Genomic DNA, 22,924 nt, shown 5'->3' with positions numbered 1-22,924 from the left:
GTGAACCAAAATAAACCTTTGCTCATTATAAGTGATTATCTCCAGTATTTTGTCACAATAACAGAGATCTGATCAACACAGTGGCGACATTTCACAGTGGCAGCGTTACTATTCCAAATGCTTAGGCTGAGTGTTTCAGGGTGGGGGCTTTCCTATTTTGGAATATTTGCATTGATTAAAAATCCTTAATCTGAATTTCTAAATTATGAAATGCTCTAATGTCAGTGTCACGGGGGCTCTAATGCCAGATTTGAGACTTCCAGGTTAGGGATATTCAACTTGTTACAACTGAAGAAAGATAAAAATAAAGAACTGCCCCCCAAAAAACCCAGTTCCCAACTAAAAATATTTTAGTAAAGAGCAGAGGTAAAAATGAAGGAAATTATAATAAAAACAGCATTATTGTGCAGTAATTCCAACAGAGAACACACATAGACACTCTTAAAGGTAAATAGAAAGTCTGTATTGCCGGCCAGTGACTTTGCACAGAGTACTTGCCCAAATCACGTAGTCTGGACCCTCACTGCCCTTTGTATTTTACGTACACAAAACCCACATCTTGATTGATACACTTTGATTAGTAAGAATACTTAATGAGGCTGGGCAGTGGTGGCACATACCTTTAATCCCAGCAGTTGGGAGGCAGAGGCAGGCAGATTTCTGAGTTCGAGGCCAGCCTGGTCTACAAAGTGAGTTCCAGGACAGGCAGGGCTACACAGAGAAACCCTGTCTCGAAAAACAAAAACAAAAACAGAATACTTAATGAGAAGCAGAACTATGGAAGGCAAAAGGTAAAGATTTATTTTATTTAGGGACTTCCTTGGATCCTGAAACTAGTCCATCTATGTCTTTGATGGATTCCTTCCTTGTTCCCATTTTGATAGTTACTGGGTCTGTGTGCTGGGGTCTGATCAAAATAATACCTCCAGTTGTGCTAAGGACTGAAGGCCTGTTAAAGTATCATTTCCCAAAAGAAAACCCAAGCACCTACAGACTGAAAGGCCCCACTGTGTGTCTGGCACATCTAAATGGAGACTCAAATAAAGGTCAAGAGACATCAGCACAAACCTCAGAGTACTCAGAGTGAAGAGAGGATTCTAGCGCACCCAGAGAAAAGGAGCCTGTGAACAACCGGAAGCCGGGTGCGGCTGCACTTCTCCATGGTCACACAGGAGCTAGACATTTATCCTCTCAAGAAACTCAAGTGTTGGGAACTAAAAAGGGGGGTAGAGGGGAAGGTGGCAGAAGCCCACACCCCGCCAGAGTTTTACCTATTCTCTGGTCAGTCAGGTGTGGGAGGGCTGCTAACTACCTTCCACTCATCCCTGGGTGGGCATCCAAGCCTCTGACCCACTCTTTAGGGGGGTGGCCAGGGGCCCAGAGCTACTTTGCTAAAGCCACCAGGGTTATAGGAGAGAGGGATGAGGGAAGAGGTTCCCAACTCCTGCGAGAGTGCGAGCAGCCTTGATGGAGCAGAGACTCTATGGTTTTAGAGCTTTATTATAGAAATGCAGGGGTAAAGAGAGAAGGGAGAGGGGGAGAGGGAGAGGGAGAGGAGAGGAGAAGACAAAGAGAGAGGAGAGAGGAGAGGAGAGGAGAGGAGAGGAGAGGAGAGGAGAGGAGAGGAGAGGAGAGGAGAGGAGAGGAGAGGAGAGGAGAGAGAGAGAGAGAGAGAGAGAGGAGAGGAGAGAGAGAGGAGAGGAGAGGAGAGAGGAGAAGACAGAGAGGTGAGGGGGGTGAGAATGAGGGGTAAGAGGGAAACAAGTAAGAGAGCGAGGTGGGGCTGAACAGCCCTTTTTATGGTCTTCAGTGTTGCTACGTAACTGGGGAGGAGTTTAGCCTGAAGGTCAGAAGCTTGGGCCATTGCCTATGTGACTACTGACCATGCTTCTTTGGGGGGGGGCTGTGGAGGGGGGTGGTAACTTAGGCAAGAGCCAGAGTTCCAAGAGCATGAAAGAACGCCTACCATGTCATGAAGGTGAATTATCACCATTCGCAGGGTTCAGACCTCAGCTCAACCGGAGACCAGCCTGCAATTCCCCACACTCAAGTGTGAAAATGATTTCAATCTTAGAATACTCTTAGCCAAATGATCAGTGTAAAGTGAAGTGCACACCTGTGGCATCAGGCTGAGCATAGGTGTTTTCTAACATAATCTGAAGGAACGCAGCATTTTTAGGAAGCTGGAAAGCTGGCTCAGTGGTTAGTTAATGGAAATTGCTGCTCTAGCAGAAGACCTCTGTTCAGTTTCCCAGCACCAATGCTAGGCAGCTCAAAAGTGCTGGAAACTCCATTTCCAGGGGGATCTGATGCTCTCTTCTGGCCTTGCCGGCACTGCCTGCACATGGCATACATACAAATAAGCATATAAATATGCTAATAAATAGAAATTAGTACGTAAAAAATTTCATCAAGGACATGCACCAACAAAAGGAGAACATAAACTAAGAAAGATTAGATGGGTGAAGGATTTCTGGGCTATCACACCAGAGAGCATTGAACTCCTAGGATGACAGCCAAGCAACAAGTCCAGAGGGGCAAGAAGATAGCAAATGCCAGGGGGGCAGCGTCCAAGGGATCCAAGAAAATGGCCTGTTTGAGGTATAGAAAAATCGTATCCAGAAATGTCTAAATAACCTGGGGTAGAATGAGCAACTGACAATAGATTTCTAGGTAATTTGTCAAAGCAGTAAATAATTTGGGAAGTGCAGGCTGAGACTAACTCATAACATCGGACCTAATGAAACAAGCCTAGTGCATTGAACGACTGCCAAGGGGGAAAGGCTGGGATAACTGGGGAGGTGAGATGAGGCAGTAAAGTCAGAGATCTGAGGGGCCGGTTGTGGAGGCCCTGCAGACCCTCGTGAGACATTTTCTCTGAGATGGGAGCTATCACAGTTGTGTGCAGTGACGTAGCTAACTCACCGGTTAGCAGGATAGACATCCCTGGTGTGTTTAGAATGGACTCTGAGAGAGGCTGGGATGCAGTGGCTGCTAATGCAGTTAGATGAAAGGTGGTAACACTATTTTAGTCGGACGATGGCCATGGCCGCCTTGGACTAGCTGGCGTCAGAGGAAGTGCCAGCATTAGAGCGAGTGAGAGCAGTCGATTGTCCATTGACCTTAGAGTCAGAACCAGGGTACTTCTTAACGTATCGAAGGAGGGAAGAGTATGAAAGAGAGAAATGAGGGAGAGTATGAAAGAAAGAAACCAAAGACGGTATGAGCAAAGAGAAGGATGCCACCCCAGTCAAGTGCAATGGTTAGACTTGCTGTTCCTGTTACCTGTGGATGAACCAATCAAAACTGGCTGGCACGTAATGGAATAAATGTTAGCAGTTAGTTCTAGTGGTCATGCCAGATGATGGAGTTCAGCTGGGCACTTGTCAGAGGAAGTGGGGCTGACCGGGTCCTCTCAGAACCTTTCTCAATCCCATATCTGGTGCCTCCACCAGGGAATCGAGAGCCAAAGGTAGGCCAGGCTCCTGGAGCATCTCTGTATCTTTGTGTGACTTGCATCATCACATCTCCAGTCTGATGACTTCCAGAGAACCAGACTTCTTCCCATTGGCTTGGAACTCCAAACCTTTTTTTTGACCTGGTGCCCATCAGAACAGCATTACTACAGGGAGATTCTGTCCCTCAGAATCCGGTGTCTCTGTTGAAAGGAGGGGAACAGATCCCCACCCCACCCCCTCCAGATGGAGAGCAGGCACAGAATATGTTTTTAAACCAGCAGCAGCAGGTTTGGGGAAGACGATAAGAGTTCAGTTGTAGGATATTTTGCAAACTCAGGATAAAGCAAACACTATCAAGTGAACCAGTGTCCTGATAGGCCCACACCGTGGGAAGCTGAACGGAAGGAAGTGATGGAGTCACAGTGCAGCAGAGCCAAGCTCTCATCCCCCACAGCAGGAAACCAATGGGTATCTACAAAGGAAAACCTGAGAAACACCAATAAACAACATCAGCTGGGCACACTATTAACTACAAAGGGAAACACATAGAAAAGGTGTTTCTAGGACCAAGATGGGAGATGGTGAAGAAAAGAGAACACATTAGTACTGTTCAATGTCTTCTGGTACTATTTGACTCCATCTATGCTCTCTGTAACTTTGATAAAAGAACCTTGTAGCCAGGCAGTGGTGGCCTTTAATCCCAGCACTTGGGAGGCAGACAGGCAGATTTCTGATTTCAAGGCCAGCCTGGTCTACAGAGTGAGTTCCAGGACAGCCAGGGGCTACACAGAGAGACCCTGTCTCAAAACAAAACAAAACAAAACAAAAACCGTTTAATTTGTTTGATGTGTATGGGTGTTTTATCTACATGTACATGTGTATGCTTGGTGCCCAAGGGAGATCAGAAAGGGGTCAGAAGAAGTTACAGTTGGTTGAGAGCCATTGTATGGGTGCTGGGAATTGAAATCTGGACCTCTGGAAAAGCAGCCAGTGCTCTTAACCCCTAAGACATCTCTCCAGCTCCCAAATAATTAGTTCTTAAAAGGATGTAAATTTTGTCTATGCATTGATGCTGTAGTTGGGAAGAGTTTTAAGGATAGAGCACAAGGCATGTGTGAGGCCTTGGACTTGTTTCCCAGCACTAGGGGAAAAAAGTATAAGCGGAAATGGTGCCCCGCCCATTGGACAGGTGTAATGTTTGGAGACAGCTGAGCCTGGCCTCCTTTCCAACTCTGAACTTGCTTTTGCATCTCTGGCCTGAAAGAGGTCTGGGAACACAGGGAGGCCACCCTGCACACACCAGGGACCCAATAACCATGTGATCTTCCAGTGAGGACTGGTGCCTTTCCAAGCCCCCGAGCATCTCACAAATACCTCCAGCCAGTCCTGGAGGCTGTTCAGGCAGGGCTGCGGCTCCAGCCTGGTAAGTCAGGGCTGAGACTCATCACAAAGAGGAGGGAACATTGGCTCCATGAGTTTACACCTCCATTAGAAGCTGAGGAAGAGGGCTGGAGAGATGGTTCAGCGGTTAAGAGTACTGACTGCTCTTCCAAAGGTCCTGAGTTCAAATCCCAGCAACCACATGTTGACTCACAACCAGATGAGATCTGATGCCCTCTTCTGGTGTGTCTGAAGACAGCTACAGTGTACTTATATATAATAAGTAAAGAGAGAGACAGAGAGACAGAGAGACAGAGAGACAGAGAGACAGAGAGAGAGAGAGAAGCTGAGGAAAAGATCAGAAGCCTGACCTCCCGGTTTAGGGTTTTATGGTTCTTCTACAACCAAAACGGTGACTGTCATCACCAGTGGGACAGGCCAGGAGGGCTGGCGAGGGTGATGTTTGGGAAGGGAAATCTAGCCTTCTAATTTCAGTGATCTGTTTCTCCTGAATAAAAACACACCTGTCCTGAAATCCAGGGCACCAAAAAGACACTTGATCCAGCAGGGATGATGGCCCCTGGCTGAAAATACTCCCGTTTCCCTTAGTCACCCTCTCCAAGTGGCATAAGTCTGCTGGATAAAGTAACAGACAGAGCCCAGCAGATGTCCCGTGGAATGAAAGGCCTTGGCTAAGGGGGACTTTGGGAGGGGTGGGGTGCAAGTGGGTGGGATCTGCACAGAGCCTAGAGTTTTTCTCTTGCCCTCGGTATGACACAGCTCTGAGGTCTAGAGAACCAGACACTATTGGGGGTAGCCTGGGAGGGCAAAAGGGAAACCTTGTGTCTGAGAAAAGATTATCCCAGTGCCATTAACCCTTAACAAACCAGGAGTCACACCACCGAGCCAACTCACTCTCTGATTTGTAGTTAGCCCTACCCACAAATCCTGTTCTAGTACCAACAAAGCCCATTTAAAGTGACTTCGGTGACCTAGCAAATGGTGTCTCACTGTTGCCAAGTGGGGCATCTTATCACACTATAGTGCAGGCCATGGGCTCCACTAAGCAGACCCTCTGAACACACTGTGTTCAAGGCCCCAGTGGGCAGACATGAGCAAAGTCCATGCCCTCTCCACATGCTGTAGACTCTATAGAATGAGGCGCCATCTACAAGGCAGGGGTTCCAGGTGTGTGCTCTGAGTCTGTCATGTGACCCAGCTTGTTTACTGGGCTAGGCAATGTTCTGTTCATGAGAAAATACTGGGGCTAAAGAGATGACTCAGGGGTGGAAAGCAATGGCTGGTATTCTAAGAGGACCTTGGTTCAATTCCCAGCATCCACACGACAGCTCACAATCATCTGTAACTCCAGGCTCTGGGGTCTGATGCCATTTTCTGATCTCCTCAGACACTACAGGCATGTGGCACATGGGCATACATTAAGACAAACACTCAAAAAACGTAAGGAAAGAAAAAAAGAAAAAGAAAGGAAGGAAAAAGGAAGGGAGGAAGAGAGAGAGAGAGAGAGAGAGAGAAGATTCTGTGGTTCATTAAGGTGTGTGTGTGGGGGGTCTGTTTTCTGGCACACTGTAGGGGCTTTCAGAAAGATCTCTTACCATGCTTCTGTTCTAAACTGAATTTGATTCTCATTCCCTCATCCAACCTCATAATAATGATTGATGGGAGCAGGGCTGGTGGTTTCTATGGTGACACTAATTGTACCTCCTGTCCACAGCAGTGATGCTGCACTTTGGAGCTGAAATCTGAACCACTTGGCCAGTGGGGCTTCCGTTCAAGCACTCAGCAGCTACATCGCAGCTACTCAGCCTCAACTCCACTCTCCTGTCTTTGCCACCATCACTCTGATCCCAAGAGCGTCTCAAAACTCTCCGGCAATTGGGATGGAAGCGATATTGAATGAGACGGTCTCACCAAAAAGAAACTAGGTGGCACCTGATCAGTTCTGAAAACGAGCATTTAACTTTCAGAAATACCAGCTGGGGTCTGGGATGGTCAAAGACACCCCATTCATTCACCCTTCCTCCTGCTGCTGCCTGGCACCCAGCAACCTGCCAGGGGGGGAAGCATTGGCAGAGGGGAAAGGAATGGCCAAGTGAAAGCACTGGCCATCCATTACCCATGGGTTAGAGAACTAAGCAAGGATAGGTCTTGCCACCAAGCCAGCTGACCTAAACTAGATCCCCAGGACTCACATGGTAGGAGGAAAGAACAACTCCCACAAGTTGTCCTCTGACCTCCAGATGAACTCACTCACACATGTGAGTACACACACACACATACACACACACACACACACCCACACACACAGAAGAATGAATGAGTGAATGAATGAATGAATGAATGAATGAAAAGTGCTTAAGAGGCCAGTATGATGGCTCAGTGGGTAAAGGCTGCTGAAGCATGATGACCCTGAACCCACATAGTAGAAAACTGGCTCCCTCGGGCTGCCCTCTGACCTCCACGTGTTCACTGTGGTACACAGGCACACACATATGCAAACACAATAAATAAATGTCATTTTAAAATTTTTTTAGTATATGTGCTGCCAAAGCAAGCACATTTTTAAAATATTTTAACATATGAGTGTATGGCTAAATATATGTCCATTCATGCCTGGCCAGAAGAAAGTGCCAGATCTCCTAGAACTGGAGCTGCAGATGGCTGTGAGCCATCATGTGGGTGCTGGGAATTAAACCTGAGTCCTCTGGAAGAAGGGCCAGTGCTCTTAAGCACTGAGCCATCTCTCCAACCTCTTGTGTTTTGTTTTAAGACATAATCTATGTAGTCCTGCCTGTTCTGGAACTCACTATGTAGACCAGGCTGACCTCAAACTCACAGAGATTCTGCTGTCTCTGCCTCCAAAGTGTTAGGATTAAAGGGGAATACCATCCACCTTGTGTAACTATAATATTTTAAAATAAGCGTTAATTTTTTTAAATTTGAGAAAAAAAAATCTTAGAATCCCTTGCTAGACTTGGTAGAGAACTATGCCACATTGGGCCCTCAGGGAGCTTCAAATCCTGGAATAGAAAAGCCCATGGCACCTGGAAACAAGTGAGAGAGAGATCTCAACAAAGACATTCCTAAGGACTGAGATGTCTAGACAGCCTGAAGTGGGAAGATTGAAGAAAGGGGGTGGGTGGGAGCTGGGGATTGGAGACTCCTGGTTAGCAAGAGGACTTTAACACTCTGCTAAAGAAATCCTTACCCCTAGGGCAATGGACATCTATCTAGTGGAGATGATGCACAGCTTAGCATCTTGAGCTCATTTTTGATGATATTTATATGGATGAGCAGGTAAAGGCACTTGTCATCAAGCCTGACAGACTAAATTCAATCCCAGGAACCCACCTGGTAGAAAGATACAAGGGACTCCCACAAGCTGTCCTCTAACCTTCTCTATACACGAGTCAAGACATGAGCACCCCCTCCCAAATAAATGTTAAAATAAATAAATAAATAAATAAATAAATAAGATCGCTTGCTGTGACCCTAACACAAACAAGGGGTCAAGAATAAAGAACAGGAGACCAAGAGGAAGAGATAATTGTTCTTCAGTCTGAGGGTGGTACGAGCCAGATCAGGTGACAGGCAGTGTCTTATTTGGCTTTCTGTTGCTGTGATAAAACACTAACCAAAAAGCAGGTTGAGTGAGGAGAGGATTATTCTGCTTACAGGTTACATTGTATCACCCAAGAAAGGCAAGGCAAGAACTCAAGGTGGGAACATGGGGTAGGGGTGTGCAGCAACCAGAGCAGAGACCAGAGAGGAATGCTTGTTTCCACACTCACACTTTTTTACATAGCCCAGACCTACCTGCCTGGGAATGGTACCACCCACAGTGGGCGGGGGACGGGTCCTTCCCACATCTACCAGTAATCAGAAAAGGGCACACACACACACACACACACACACACACACACACACACAGGCCAGTGACCCAGGTAAGCCCTCAGTTGAGACTCCTTGCCATGCGATTCCAGGTTTGTATCAACTTAACTGAAGCTAACTAGGACAGGCAGCAGAGAGGGAGGGAGCTGAGCTCAAGAAGTACAGAACTTTCCAAAATAAAAGAGCCTTGGATATCAAAACCACGGACAAAAGCAAATGAGTCATTTAAAAAACAAAACAAACCCCACGAATATCTCATATATGAATGTTGGGTTTCAGATCCAGAACAAGAAGTTGAGGTGCGTGTTTTACATACCAAAGTAAACAGGGCCGCTAGGTTTTCCCAGCAGCCCTCAGTCCTTACCTGGCATACCCTGTCCCCAACCCTGAACTTTCCAGCCCAGGGGCAGGGTTGCCCTTCTCCCAGATGCTCTTCCCTATACAATCCATGCATTTTGGTCTCTCTCCCCCCATCTCTCTATGCACCCTCTTTCTTTCTCTTCCCCTTCCCTTCTGTCTCCCTCCCCGTGGCTACTTCCCTGGCCTTGAATTCATAGGACCAGTGAACTCACTCAATAAACCAGCACACACACACAATTTATTTTTATTTTATGTGCATTGGTGCATGGGTGTTTTGCCTGCATGTATGTCTGTTGTGAGGGTGTTGGATCCTCTGGAACTGGAGCTACAGACAGATGTGAGCCGCCATGTGGGTGCTAGGAATGCCTCTGGAAGAGCCAGTGCTCTTAACCACTGAGCTATCTGACTACGCTTAACCCCCCATTTGCAGCAGACCTGGAAACAGAGGGAAACAGACTCTATGCTACTGGTGAGGGTCCGAAGCAGTCCAACTCCTATGGAGAGGAATTAGACAACACCTAACAAACTACTCAATTTTAGAAGCTAAACCTGAAGGCTTCCCCCCACAAATGTAAACACCAGATTCAGGAGGTTGTCCAGCTCAGAACTGTTTGTCTCTTAGAACATTGGAAGCAGGGGCTGGAGAGCTGACTCAGTGGTTAGAGCACCTGCTGCTCTTCCAGAGGACCAGCTTCATATACCCAGCACCCCCATAGTGGCTTGTAACTGTAACTCCAGTTCCAAGAGGCCTGGTGTCTTTTTCTGGGCTCTGTAAACATACATGTGGTACACAGACATAAAAGCCATACCAAGAAAAAAAAAAAAAAAAAGAGTCTCTGAGATGAGGGCTCTTTTCTTCTCCAAGTTACCCTGCTGTGATACGCTGTCTCCCTCTAGACCCAAAAACAGTAGTGCAAACCGGCTGTGAGCACTAGCCATGGGCTAAAATCTCCAAAACTGTGAGCAAAACAATCCCTTTCACTTTATAAGTTGATTTCTCTATGCAATTACAACTGGTGGTTAGAGCACCTGCTGCTCTTCCAGATAGGCATTTAGTTGCCAGGGCTGGAGAGGATTCAGTGTTTAAGAGCATGTTCCCAACATCCTTGTCAGAAAGCTAACAACCGCCTATAACTCAGGCTTCATGGGACCCAGTGACCTGACCTGGTTGGCTAGGGCAACCACTCTAATGAGCATATACTCACATGTAGATACATATTTATACACACAATTAAAAATAAAACAGACCAGTCCTACCTTGGTGACCTTGGGGGGGGGGGGGGGTTGGATCTGTTCTCTTCAGATCCTCAAAATCTACAGATCCATGATTTCTTATATAAAATGGGGTAGTATTTGCCTATGACTTACATATACCCCATATACTTTAAGTTATCTCTAGATTCCTCATACTACCTAATATCATGCTAATGCTATACAATAGGTATACTATATTATTCAGTAAACAGCAAGGGGAAACAAAGCTCAAATATGCTTGATACAGATGGAATTTTAAAAACTATTTTCTACCTATGTTTGTTTAAATACATGGATGTAGGTTTCACTGGTGTGGCCAATTGCATGTGCTATGCTGTTTTTTTAATAAGGTGAAAGAGAAAGAAAGAGAGAGAGAGAGAGAGAGAGAGAGAGAGAGAGAGAGAGAGAGAAAGAAAGAAAGAAAGAAAGAAAGAAAGAAAGAAAGAAAGAAAGAAAGAAAAAGAAAGAAGAGAAAGACACAGAAAGAATAAACTAGAGAAAAGGAGAGGGTGGAAACAGACAGAGGAATGTGAACACAGTCCTTCTGATAGCACTTAGACCTTGGAGGGAGTAAAGAATTTACACATACACAAAATAAATGATAGAGGCAATCCATCAGCAAAATAGATAGACACAAATGAACTTAACTGCATACCAAACTCATGACTTCCAAGAGAAAGAAAAGTAAGTGTTGAATCTACTATCCTGTGAACCCTTAAGTAAATAGTCTAAGGGAGTCGGGAGGCGGCAAAGAAGCCTCAAATTTCATATAGTAGGTGTGCTGTTAGCAGTCTATCTGTTTAAAAGTTCTGACACTAAACCAGGTGTGTTGGTGCAAGCCTATAAATCAGAGACTCGGGAGACTCAGGCAGGAAGACAGTGAGTTCAAGTCTTGCCTGGGCTACCAAACAAGTTGAAAACCAACCTGGGTCATTTATCAAGACCCTACCTCAAAATTTAAAACAATTTCAAACCACTGAGAAGGCTCAGAGGGTAAGGGTGCTTGTGGTGACCCGAGTTTGATCCCAAAACAGTGGAAGAAGAGCCAACCCTTGCAAGTGGTCCTCTGACCCTCCACATGTGCACTGTACTGTGGCTGGATGCAGGCACATGTACATGTGCATTCATGTGCACATACACACATACACACATGTAAATGTTAAAACTAAAGACTTTTTAAAGGTCTGACTATGTGGCTCAGTGAGAGTATTTATCTAGGAAGTATATAGGCCTGTCCTAGGCCCCATACTCTAATATCACTAAATAAAAATTCTGATACCATTGTCGCATAACAGAAATTCATAAATATATTAACATTTGTGGGAATTCAATGTAGAAATAGAACAGTAAACAGAATAAAATACAGATGAAGCCCATGGTCTTGGGTGCTGTGACCACTGGATCATAATGCTTGAAGCCTCTTCATATAAAACGTCTTAGCTCTGTTCTCTCTCCCAACAGCATGAAACTCCGGGGGAACTAGCACACCTAGGTCTTGGGTCTTAATTCCCAGTACAAGACACTAGGACTACTTGATGAAGTGGCTGGTTCCAGGAAGGGGACAAGGAGAAAGTCAGCCTGAAACATCTTAGAAGGGCTCATGGAATCAAGAGAACATGGTGAGAGCACAAGAGCTGTCTTCTCTCACTGGACAAACTTCGAACATGTTTAAGCATCAAAAAAAAAAAAATAAATAACTATAGGAGAATACAACATAGTGAATGAAAAATAAACCCATGAGGCCAGCAAAATGGCTCTCCTGAAAAGAAAGGCTCTTTCTGTATGAGCCCGATGACCTGAGCCCCAGAACCCACATAGACGGGAGAAAGCCAATTCTACAAAGCTGACCTCTGACCTCCACATGTATGTCACAACTCACACACAAACACCCTCATAATAATAAAAATAAACACACCCCTAGTATAACTATAGACTCAGGCAAATAATCAAAACTAAAAGTTTAGGGTGAAAGGTTTTGGAGAAACGGTACAGGGTCTGAGACTTACTGGGTCGGAGCTCTAGTCAGAGTAGGAAGGGTTCAGCTAGGCCTGGCACAGCCAAGTGAACAAGCAGCAGGCAAGCCTACCCAGTCTGTGCCTCATGTGCTGCCACAGAAATACCCACGGCCCATACAGTACTGGTATCCAACATGGTCACCTAAGTCCTTTTGATCTGCAGAAAACAGACAAATACAACATGGACAAGCTACAGGTTGCCAGGCTGGAGTTGTACAAAAGAATCCAATGAGCCCTGGCATGGTGTCACATACCTTTAACTCCAGCACTCTGAGTTCTAAACCAGCCAGGGTTACATAGTGAGACTCTGTATCAAAATCGGGGGGGCATCTAATCCAGATTAAAATTAGCTACACACAATGCATCCTATACCCTCTATGTGGATCCTGGAAAAGCCCTAAGTGCACTTGGGAGTAGGAATAACTGGAAAAGCTGGCACATTCAAAGTGTTGGCCCGAAGAGATGGCTCAGTGGTTAAGAGCATTTTTTCCCCTTAAATCACATCTGAGAGAAAGGGCGGTCAGAGAAAAACCACGGGAGTCAGTTCTCTCTTTCCACCATTTGAGTGTCAGGGATCAAACTCAGGGTGTCAGGCTTGGCAGCAAGCACCTTTACCCACTGAGCTAAGACATCTTACACGAGGCACTGTGAACCAGTGGCAGCAACACCCAATACCATGGGCTTGATTCTGTTTACTGTTCCGTCTCCAGGATCCACATGGTGGCTCACAAGCATCTGTAACTCCAGTTGCATGGAATGCAACACCCTCTTCTGCCCTCCATGGTCACTCGGTGTTTATGGTGAAAACACACACACACATACACGAAGGTAAGAACACCCTTATACATAAAATACAAAAAAATTTAAAAATAAAGATGGGGTGTTTGGAGTTAGAGAGGTGGCCCAGAAGTTAAGAATGCTTACTATTCTATCAGAAGACCTGAGTTCAAATCCCTGGACCTACAGCAGGTGGCTTTAAAACCAAAGGATCGCTGGTGGTGCACGCCTTTAATCTCAGCACTTGGGAGGCAGAGGCAGGCGGATTTCTGAGTTCGAGGCCAGCCTGGTCTACAAAGTGAGTTCCAGGACAGCCAGGGCTATAAGAGAAACCCTGTCTTGAAAAACCATAAAAAAAAAAAAATGCTACCCTTTTCTGGCTTCCAGAGACAACCATACACACATGCATGTGCACATAACTAAAAATAAGATTATTTAAATTAAAAGAAAACCTTGGGTTTTTTTTTTAAAGTATAGATACTCAGTTTCTTAATTATGAGGATAGACTGCTGGCATGGGAGGTGTATGGTGCGTGTGTATGTGTGTGTGTGTATGACTAGAGATTAAAACCAAGGTCTTGTACATGTAAGGCAAGTACCCCCATCCCAGAGAATTCAAGTTATCTTTGCTGATAACCAGAGGTAGATTCCTCCAAGCAGTTCAGAAAAAAACAGACGACAAAACAACCATATATTGATAATTAACACAAATCTGTGAGCAGGATGTGAATAAATGGATAGAGAAGTTTGTGACATGATCCAATAGACCTGTCAATTGTAAATGTCACCAGGAAGCCTTAAAAACCACAGGTAGCTCGGATGCTTCGGGACTTCACAGTGCACAGAGGTGAAAGCGTGGAATGTCCTGGGAGCAGGACCTAGAGGCCCAGGTGACACAGAACCTCCAAGGTTCCATCACGGACACCCAGGCAGTGATGGTGCTGTTGGTGGTGGAAACAGTGACTGCTTTGAGAAGCCAGGGGCGGGGGGAGGAAGTAAAATATTCAAGTCAGACACCCACAAACTCCCCAAAGTCCGCAGAAGGATTGTGCTATCAGCTCTTGATGTTAGAGAAGCACAAGCTTAGGGGGTAGCAAGACAGCTCAGTGAGTAAAGGTGACTACAGCCAAGCCTGACACCCTCAGTTTGATCCCTGGGACTTGCATGGTGGAAGGAGAGAACTGATTTCCGTGGGTTTTTGTCAGACCACCCTCCTTTCTCTCAGCTGTGATTAAAAAAAAAAAAAAAGATAAACCAAGAGAGAAATGTAAGGAAACATGGGGTTTGTGAGAACTGTAGGTTTTTACCTTAACCTATGTGGCAGTGCAAAGCCTTAGGGGAGGAAAGAGAACCGTGACCTGCCTCCAGAACAGAACCAAAATGCCCAGGTGACAAGGGAATCTCCAAGATGCCAGCATGGACACCCAGGCAGTGACATATCTGGCGTGTCCCAGGTACCACCAACCACAGCGTGGTCCCACCAGTCCCCACTCTGCGGGGCCTCCTCCCGCATGCCCTGAGGAACACAGATGAGAACACTCTCGAGTTCCTTCTTCCCAGATGCTTTTCCCCCACTGGAGCTTTCCAGAAAAAAGGCAAGCCTTAGGATTTTTTAAAAAATATAATTTATTTATTTTATGTGCGTTAGTGTTTTATCGTCATGTCTGTGTAAGGGTGTCAGATCTTGGAGTTACAGACAATGGTCAGTTGCCATGTGGGTGCTGAGAACCGAACGCAGGTCCTCTATCAGAGCAGTCAGTGCTCCCAACCGCTGAGCCATCCCTTCAGCCTCAGCCTTAGGATTTTTAGCACGCTCTTTCAAAGAAGGCCAAGGGCTATTTGGTGTCCAAATAGCAAGAGATAAGCGATCAAAGACTCCAAAGGCAAGTCCGAACCAAACATTAAAAATGAGAAAGATCAGAAAGGACCACATCAGAGACATCCATCACCGGGCAGAAGTCAATCTCGAAGATATGAGTGTAGAGCTAGGAGAGAAAAGGTGGGAACCAAGCAGGCCACTCGAGTGGGTATGATGTCACCAGGATGAAGCCCCACTGTCACCAACTGGAGAAACCCCAGCGCCCTGAACAGGCGTGCCAAGTCAGCGTTTTCACCCTCTCTCAAGTTGCTTGCAGTCACATCAACAGATCATAATGGCAGAAATAAAGTGTTCCCTCACTTCGGTCTCCTCCAGTTACGGAGTCTGACCACCGCCAATGGGAAAGCTGAGAACCTTTCATCATGGAACACATTTGTGAAACGCATTGGCTTTAACAAACTGTTCCCCACACACACCTGGCCTGCATGGTCTCCTCTGACCAGCGCATGCTATATCATATTCAGAAAGTGCTTATAGGCTCCCACTTGCATGGAAAAACACCAGCAGCTGACAGAAAAATGAAACCCCATCTTGGCTCTGGAGAAATGGTCCCGTCAGGGAAACGCATAAGGCTATTTGATGAGATTTAATAAGCTTTAACGAAATCCAGGTGAGGGGCTCTATCTGGAAAACCCCAGAAGATTCTTATGAACAGCTCCAGGAAATCACTCAGGAAAGGAAACGGGATGCAAAACCTTCAACCACCACAGTAAAAGAGCAACCAGGATTCAAACTCCACGAATGGAGAGCTCTCGGGTAATCCGGTCGGAAGATGCCTGGCTCCAGTATCCTGGTTTCTCTCATTTGTGCTTACTGAGTTTTATATAGTCACATAAAACCATATGTGTACATGTTAAATGAAAGTAGAAGGGAGACTGTATGATGCGGGGGGAGGGGGGAGAAAAGGAACTAGAATATTTATGCATACATATATATGTATGTAGTCAATATGCAATATAGAAACATATTCTATAGAAATAAAATCTCAAAGTGTCTTGAGGTCAAAAGACTTTCCATTTCCCTCCATCCCTGACACTTCACACTTGGTCTTGGATGTAATCAACTTTAAAATACCTCTTCCCTTCTTTGAGACATGTTCTTGTGTTGTAGCTCAAGGTGGACGGAAACTAGAATCTTCTTTCTCCATCTCCTGACTGCTGAATTGCAAATGTGTACCACCACACCCGGGCCAAAACATTACTTTTAATTCTACATCAAACACACACTTTCATACACACAATTGTAAACAAGAACACCACAGAGCCAACCCTAAACACATCTAGTCTGTAATGTTCTGAAGGCGGGACACAAGGGACACTGTTCCTACGGTTTAAGAGAAACAATTCCTCGTCCCAGTAAGGCCATGTCTGCCACTCATGAGAGCATGGTTTGCCATGTGTGACCACTCAGTGACATATAGGCACGCTGTTTATAGAGCCCTAGTGTGCCCTTATTGGCTTTAAGTTTGAAACCCTAAGCCCCAGTATGTGTCTCTGCTAAGAATAGGGCTCTCCAAGCCTACAAATGTTGAGAGAGCCAGGAAGGGAACGGCTCCCACTGTGGGAAAACCCAAAAGATGGACCAAGGCCACAGCCTGAGCAAACAGAGCCACTGAAAATGCTCAAACCACCTGCAAGCTCTGTCATAGAGCCCAGGGTCCCTGAGGACATTCTGTCCTAAGTGCCCAACACCTCGGACACAGGGGTGACCCCACTCAGAGGGGGTTACATGAAATAAAGAGCCCATATTAGGTCCTTCAAGGGAGGTTTTAAAAGTCTCTGGCTAACATCCAACTCAATTCTAAAATGAATCTTCAGTCTTGGGGAGGAATAAGCGAAGAGCCGCAGCTTTGTGGACTCTCATGGTTTTTCTATTCAAACTCCACTGCCAAACAGTTGTGAAATTAAACCAGCACTCCTTGATGGACTTCCATGAAAGGGACCACCCCAGGGGCAGGGGCAGGGGTAGGAGGTGGGCCTCAGTGGTGAGAGCTTGCTTGCATATTAGAGAACATAGGTTCTATTCCCAACCCCTTGCATTGTATACAAATAAATGAAAGAAACACGCGCGAACACACACACACCCCAAAAACAATGATCACTCAAAGTCATCAACTTTGGGCCACGTTTTATCATAATATATTTGCCAATATCTAAGTGACAGATGGGCAGGGGGTAAATTTTCTCTTCACAATCCTTCAACAACACAGAGATGGCTGAGGGACAAGCACATTGGTAGACAGCAAATGCCGCTTTCAGCCTCCCAGGCAAGTGGTTTTAAATACCTAAACAATTAAGGTATGCTTTCAGTAGATCTCTGTTTAAATCTATGCAGTCTCTTATTGCCCAACCCTCCTCCCATTTCCCACACAGAAATAACAAACCCAAGTGAAGAGTGCCGCCACATCTTACAAACAGGTCAGCGGTACAGATGCAATCCTTTTCTATAAATACCTGGAGCAAATGGGAACTCTCTCATCCCTAAGGACGTATCCTTGCTCCTGCTCAGCTACTGCTCAGGTAACCATTCCTTAGCTGGACACTTGTGGGGTCTCCTGTGAGTACCAGGAGCCCGTCCAGGTCTAGGTAGAAATCTTGCCGCCTCCCCACAAAGAAGAGATGATAGGAAGCTAGGACCGGGGGCTGACTAAACTGTTTCTTCCCAAGAGACTGTTTCCTGGCAATGGCCCAGAGGGAGAAGAGAAAGGGACCACAAGAGTGTGAGGAAGTGCCGGGCGGTGGTGGCGCACGCCTTTAATCCCAGCACTCGGGAGGCAGAAGCAGGCGGATTTCTGAGTTCGAGGCCATCCTGGTCTACAGAGTGAGTTCCAGGACAGCCAGGGCTATACAGAGAAACCCTGTCTCGAAAAACCAAAAAAAAAAAAAAAAAAAGAGTGTGAGGAAGTTAAAAAAACAAAAAAACCTCTGGGTACTTTGATAGAAAAAAAGAAAGAAAACTTGATAATCCGTGGAACCCTGTCAAGCCAATATATCAAATTCACCAGAGGGAAGCCATGAGTGCTCCCTGTAGGAAGATCGTAACTTAGCACCAATTTCTTTTGACTCTGGAGTTTTTTCTTCTCCTTCCAGCCTGTGGAGGGACTGTGGGGCTCAGCTTAGCCTCATCAATACTTTTAATCGGTAACCGAGTGTGAGGGGCACGTGGTCACACGCCAGAGAGCGAATAGCAGCTCACACCAGAGAGGCAGGCTCCCCTCGTGTGGATCATGCTGCCATGGGGGGAACGTGAGGGACCTCAGAGTCTCTTCCTGGCCACTCCGGGCCGCCGGCTTTACTCAAAGCGACGAAGGTGGTTGTAGAGCGACTGCACATAGGTGAAGACACACATGGGGTCCGGCTTGCGGCCCATCACCATCATATCCTCCACTTCAATGAGGCGCTCACAGTTGGCCAGATTCCTGAAACACAGAAGCCCCATCAACGCATGGTCCTCATGGATAACCAGTGCCACAACTGAGCTTCTATTATCACTATCCCCAAACTCAATTCGCCTTGAGCCTGTGGTGCTCAAGTGCACACCAGAAGGGAATTCAAGGTCTCCAAGAGAACCCTGAGAGCTGCTGAGTCCGTGGGGCGTTGCCCAGACTCCCACAGACACAAACCACGTAAGCAGTTCACACAGAAGTAAGGAGATGACACAAGTCAATATCTTGTGACAATTGGCAAGAACTGTGAAAGCAAATGTAAAATTGAGGCAAAATGATAACTTCACCCATCTGCTTCCTCTCACTGTATGCTTGTTTTTTATTTTATTTTATTGTTTGTTCTCTGTGTGAAGCCTTGTCTGTCCTGGTACTTGCTCTGTAGACCAGCCAGTCTCAAACTCACAGAGATGAACAGCCTCTGCCTCCCAGTGCTGGGATTAAAGGCGTGCATCACCACAGCCCGGCTTAGTTTTGTTTTTTTGAGGTGGGAATTTGCTGTATAGCCCAGCATAGTCCTAAACTCACGATTCTCCTGACTGGGTCTTATAAAATGATGGGATTATGATCATGTACCTTCATGCACAGCTCTGAAATAGTTTTTAAACTTAAAATACAAACAAACAAACAAAACAATACAGGGGATGGAGAGATGGCTCAGCAGTTAAGAGCATTTACTTCTACCCTGAGAGTCCGAGCTCAGTTCCCACATCAAATGACTCATAACCAGATGTAACTCCAGAGAATCTGACCAGTTCTACGACACTGGAACTCATGGGCACATAGCCATGTGTATACACATGTAGACAGACATATCTATACATAATAAAACAAAGAAACAAATAAGCAAAAACCATGATCCAGCCAGGCACTGTGGCCCACGACTTTAATCCTAGCACTTGGGGGGCAGACATAGGTAGATTCCTAAGTTTAAAGCAGGCCTAGTGTACCTAGTGAGTTCTAGGCCATCCAGAGTTACACAATGAAACCGTGTCTTAAAAACAAAACAATAACAATAACAGAAATAAAACCATGACTCATAGGGCTGGAGAGGTAGTTCATTCAGTGTTTGCCTTGCAAACACAAAGACTTGATAAAATCCTCAAAATCCAAAAAAAAAAAAAAAAAAAAAAAGCCAGGCATGGTATCCCAGCACTGTCTCAGGGGGAGGGGAGAGCAGTCAGAGACAAGCAAATCCCTGAGGCTCACTGACCAGCCTGCTTGATAAGCTGCAGGGACCTGAATTGGCCTTTGACCTACATACATTCGCATACATACATGACCCACAGAAAGGAGGGTGAGTTTAACCATGATTCAGCAAACACATACATGCTGTTGACCCTCTGTAACCACAGATGCTGCATTCATAGATTCAACAAACTTCATATAAAAAGTACTAACAACTTGTCGCCCTCTTCAGTCCTCTTTGGGTGCCTGCATACATATGAGCATACACACATAAAAACACATACATACACACAGATAAAAATAAAATAAATCTCAGAACTAAAAATGTAAACCCATTAGAATAGTTCTAGGGAAATGGCTTAGTGGGTAACAGTGTTTGCTTTGAGGATCTGAGTTCAAATCCCCAGCACCCACATAAAAAGCTGAGCATGGCCAGGCATGGTAGTGCACCCTTTAAATCCCAGTAGCTGGGAGGCAGAGGCAGGAAGATCTCTGTGAGTTTGAAGCCAGCCTGATCTACAAAACAAGTTCTAGGATAGCCAGGGCTACCTACAAAACAAGTTCTAGGATAGCCAGGGCTACCTTTAACCCCAGGACCACAGGAGTGAAGACAGGCAGATCTAGGAGTTTGATGGCTAACCAGCCTAGCTGAGATGGTGAGCTGACAGTTCTGTGAGATCTTGTCTCAAGTCACTAAGTCAGAAAGCAATAGAGGAAGTCACTCATTATCTTCCTCTGGCATCTGCATGCACACACATGGGTATACACACCCACACACTCATGTGCATGCACCCATGCAACACACACACACACACACACACACACTGCAGAGCAGATAATGGGAAAAAGAAGCCTGGATATGAAATATGAACTGCTAGCTCAGATGCCAACGCTGGCAATCTTGTCACCGGTTAGTACCCATTTCCTGGGCAGTCAGGCAGAATCCACCTCTGCTCACCCCTGACTCCCAGGAGGCTTTGCTGAAAGGCTATGCCTTCATATTGTCTTTATACACCTTGCTCCATTCCCCAGAGCCCAGCCAGATGGGAGACCCCAGCAGGAAAGCCAGGGATCCCCTATCCCATCCCAGAGTTTGCAGCCAGCTTAGCACAATTCATGCAACACTTTTACAGAACAGCTCCCTGGGCTGCCTGCTCCCCAGACAAAGACTGTAACATTAGCACCAGCTGGGCTCGGCTCTGGAGAGCTGGCCAGAAACCAAATGTCAAGGCGAAATGGAGACATCTGTCCCGGATCCCATTCCTGCCTCCCGTCTCCCACTGGGGCTGCAGAGGGTGACCTGTAAGGGAACCCAGAGGTTACATGATGGTGACAAGTGGGTTTGGCACCCTTTCTCACCAAAAATGACCAAGGTGGGGCTTGGTGTCAGAGATGTCAGCATACAAAGGTGCCCTGTAGCCAAGATTTAAAAATTCTTGAGTCCTTTGGAGGCTGGGGACCTGGGTTCACCTTGAGATGCTGTCACTTGTCATGTGGTACGCCACCCCGACATTGCAGGGAGAACCTCAGCTTCCACATCCTCTCTCTCTCTCTCTCTCTCTCTCTGGCCTGCTATTCAAAAACCCCCAGGTGTAGGCAAACCAGCCACATGAGCCTATAGGGTCATCACTGACAGTGGTAGCTTCCATGATCCCTTTGATGGTCTCTCATGAAAGGACAGCACTAGAAGAAGCATTTAAGCATCCTGAGGACCGCACTAGAAGCCTAGGACCTCATCTTTGGAAGAGAACTCAGACGCTACCTTGTCCCCAAGAAGGCTCTCTCCCTCCACTTGTCCTCCCTCCCCCAGGTCCAGAAGTATTCTGACCGCTCTGCAGGAGCCTCTGGCCACCAGGAAACTGCTCCTCAGGTCACAAATGTTCCTCGGCTTCCTGGTACAGTTCACCTCTCACTCCCAAGACTAACTCCTCTCAGCTAACTTCCCTCGACAAGAAAGCCCTTCTGTTAGAATACACCTTTGCACCCTTGTCTCTCCCTCACCTGAAGTCTGCTCTTTTCACTGTCCTCTCACAGGGTAGGGAGGATCCTCTCCCCTGAGGTCATCCTGACTCCTCTCTAGGCCACTTCAAGGTTATTCAGAACTGCTGGCTTGTCCCAGATGTCCCTGACCTGTGCAGAAGACATCAGGCAAAGCCCTCCTTACTTCTAGAAACTTCAGACATGCTCCAGCACACTCCCCAATGCCCTGCCCAGGAAGCAAGACTTCCAGATAAGGGTAGCCACAAAGATGGAAGTAAAGGCCTCCCCTGGTGTCACCCTCCACTGCCCTGACGGCAAATCACGGACAAGGTGCTAGTGTTGCCTGCAGGCAGACAGAGAACTGGTCCCCACCCTACTCCAGTGTTGTTCCTAGGTTGTGAATGCAGTTTCTAAGACAGAGAATCACTGCACACCATGCAGCTGACATCTCTGAGCACTCTCTTTCTTGGACTGTGCCCTTCACTCGCTCCCTTCTCTATGGAGCTCCAAATTCTCCAGCCTACAGGTCCAACAGTATCCCTGCCTTTGATGCCACTGTCTGGCCCATAGCTGGCCCTTAGGGACACTTTGCTTTCACCCCAGTTTGTCCCTGCAGATGGAATGTGTTCCTTCAGAGACATTGTGGGGCCAGCTACAACGGCAACAAGATTCCTCGAACTGCCAAACAGGAAAGCACGGGGGCACCTGCTTGTGTGTTTTGCTGCCAGCCATCTGTCTCCCAGGAGACAGACTATAAGACAGTGACAGCTACGACTGACTTTTATTAAAATATATAAGTCTCAAAGCACTAGAGGCCCCAATTGGCCTTTATACTTTAAAAAATGTGCTCTTGTTACAATGATCTAAACTTGGTTTAAATAATCGAAATGACCTGGAGAAGTCCACAAAGCTCAAGTGTCACCCACAGCCTGAAGCAGGGGTGACAATGGCTTACTACTACACACTTTCCCTCTTTATTGTATCTTCAGCTACCCCAGGCCATGGAGGAGGGGTTGGGAGTAAGTTTTAAGACTGTCCTAGGGGCTGGTGAGATGGCTCAGTGGGTAAGAGCACCCGACTGCTCTTCCGAAGGTCCAGAGTTCAAATCCCAGCAACCACATGGTGGCTCACAACCATCCGTAATGAGATCTGATGCCCTCTCTTCTGGTGTGTCTGAAGACAGCTACAGTGTACTTACATATAATAAATAGATAAATCTTTAAAAAAAAAAAAAAAAAAAAAAAAGACTGTCCTAAAAGCGGACCAGGGGTGGGACCGCT

The 22,924-nt window shown here is 46.3% G+C and overlaps 1 protein-coding gene across 4 annotated transcripts in view; it reads right to left on the bottom strand.

Annotated features, from left to right (window-relative positions):
- Positions 1-22,924, bottom strand: part of Smtnl2 (smoothelin like 2) — a 44,819-nt gene that overhangs the window by 5,711 nt on the left and 16,184 nt on the right. For 2 of the 4 annotated variants that reach the window (XR_015045031.1, XR_015045030.1), the window contains exon 8: positions 17,488-18,452. Coding sequence is in view for 1 of the 4 variants with exons in the window: in XM_021177958.3 (XP_021033617.1) it covers positions 18,326-18,452 (127 nt within the window). In the remaining 3 variants the exon portion in view is untranslated. Of the gene's footprint in view, positions 1-14,804; positions 15,910-15,935; positions 18,453-22,924 lie in introns of those variants that run through there. The other 2 variants (XR_015045032.1, XM_021177958.3) reach the window with 2 other exon arrangements.

Source organism: Mus caroli, unplaced genomic scaffold (assembly GCF_978045245.1).
Source record: "Mus caroli unplaced genomic scaffold, Mus_caroli_1 scaffold_13, whole genome shotgun sequence".
Lineage (NCBI taxonomy): Eukaryota > Metazoa > Chordata > Mammalia > Rodentia > Muridae > Mus > Mus caroli.
This window is presented reverse-complemented; position numbering and strand designations above follow the sequence as displayed.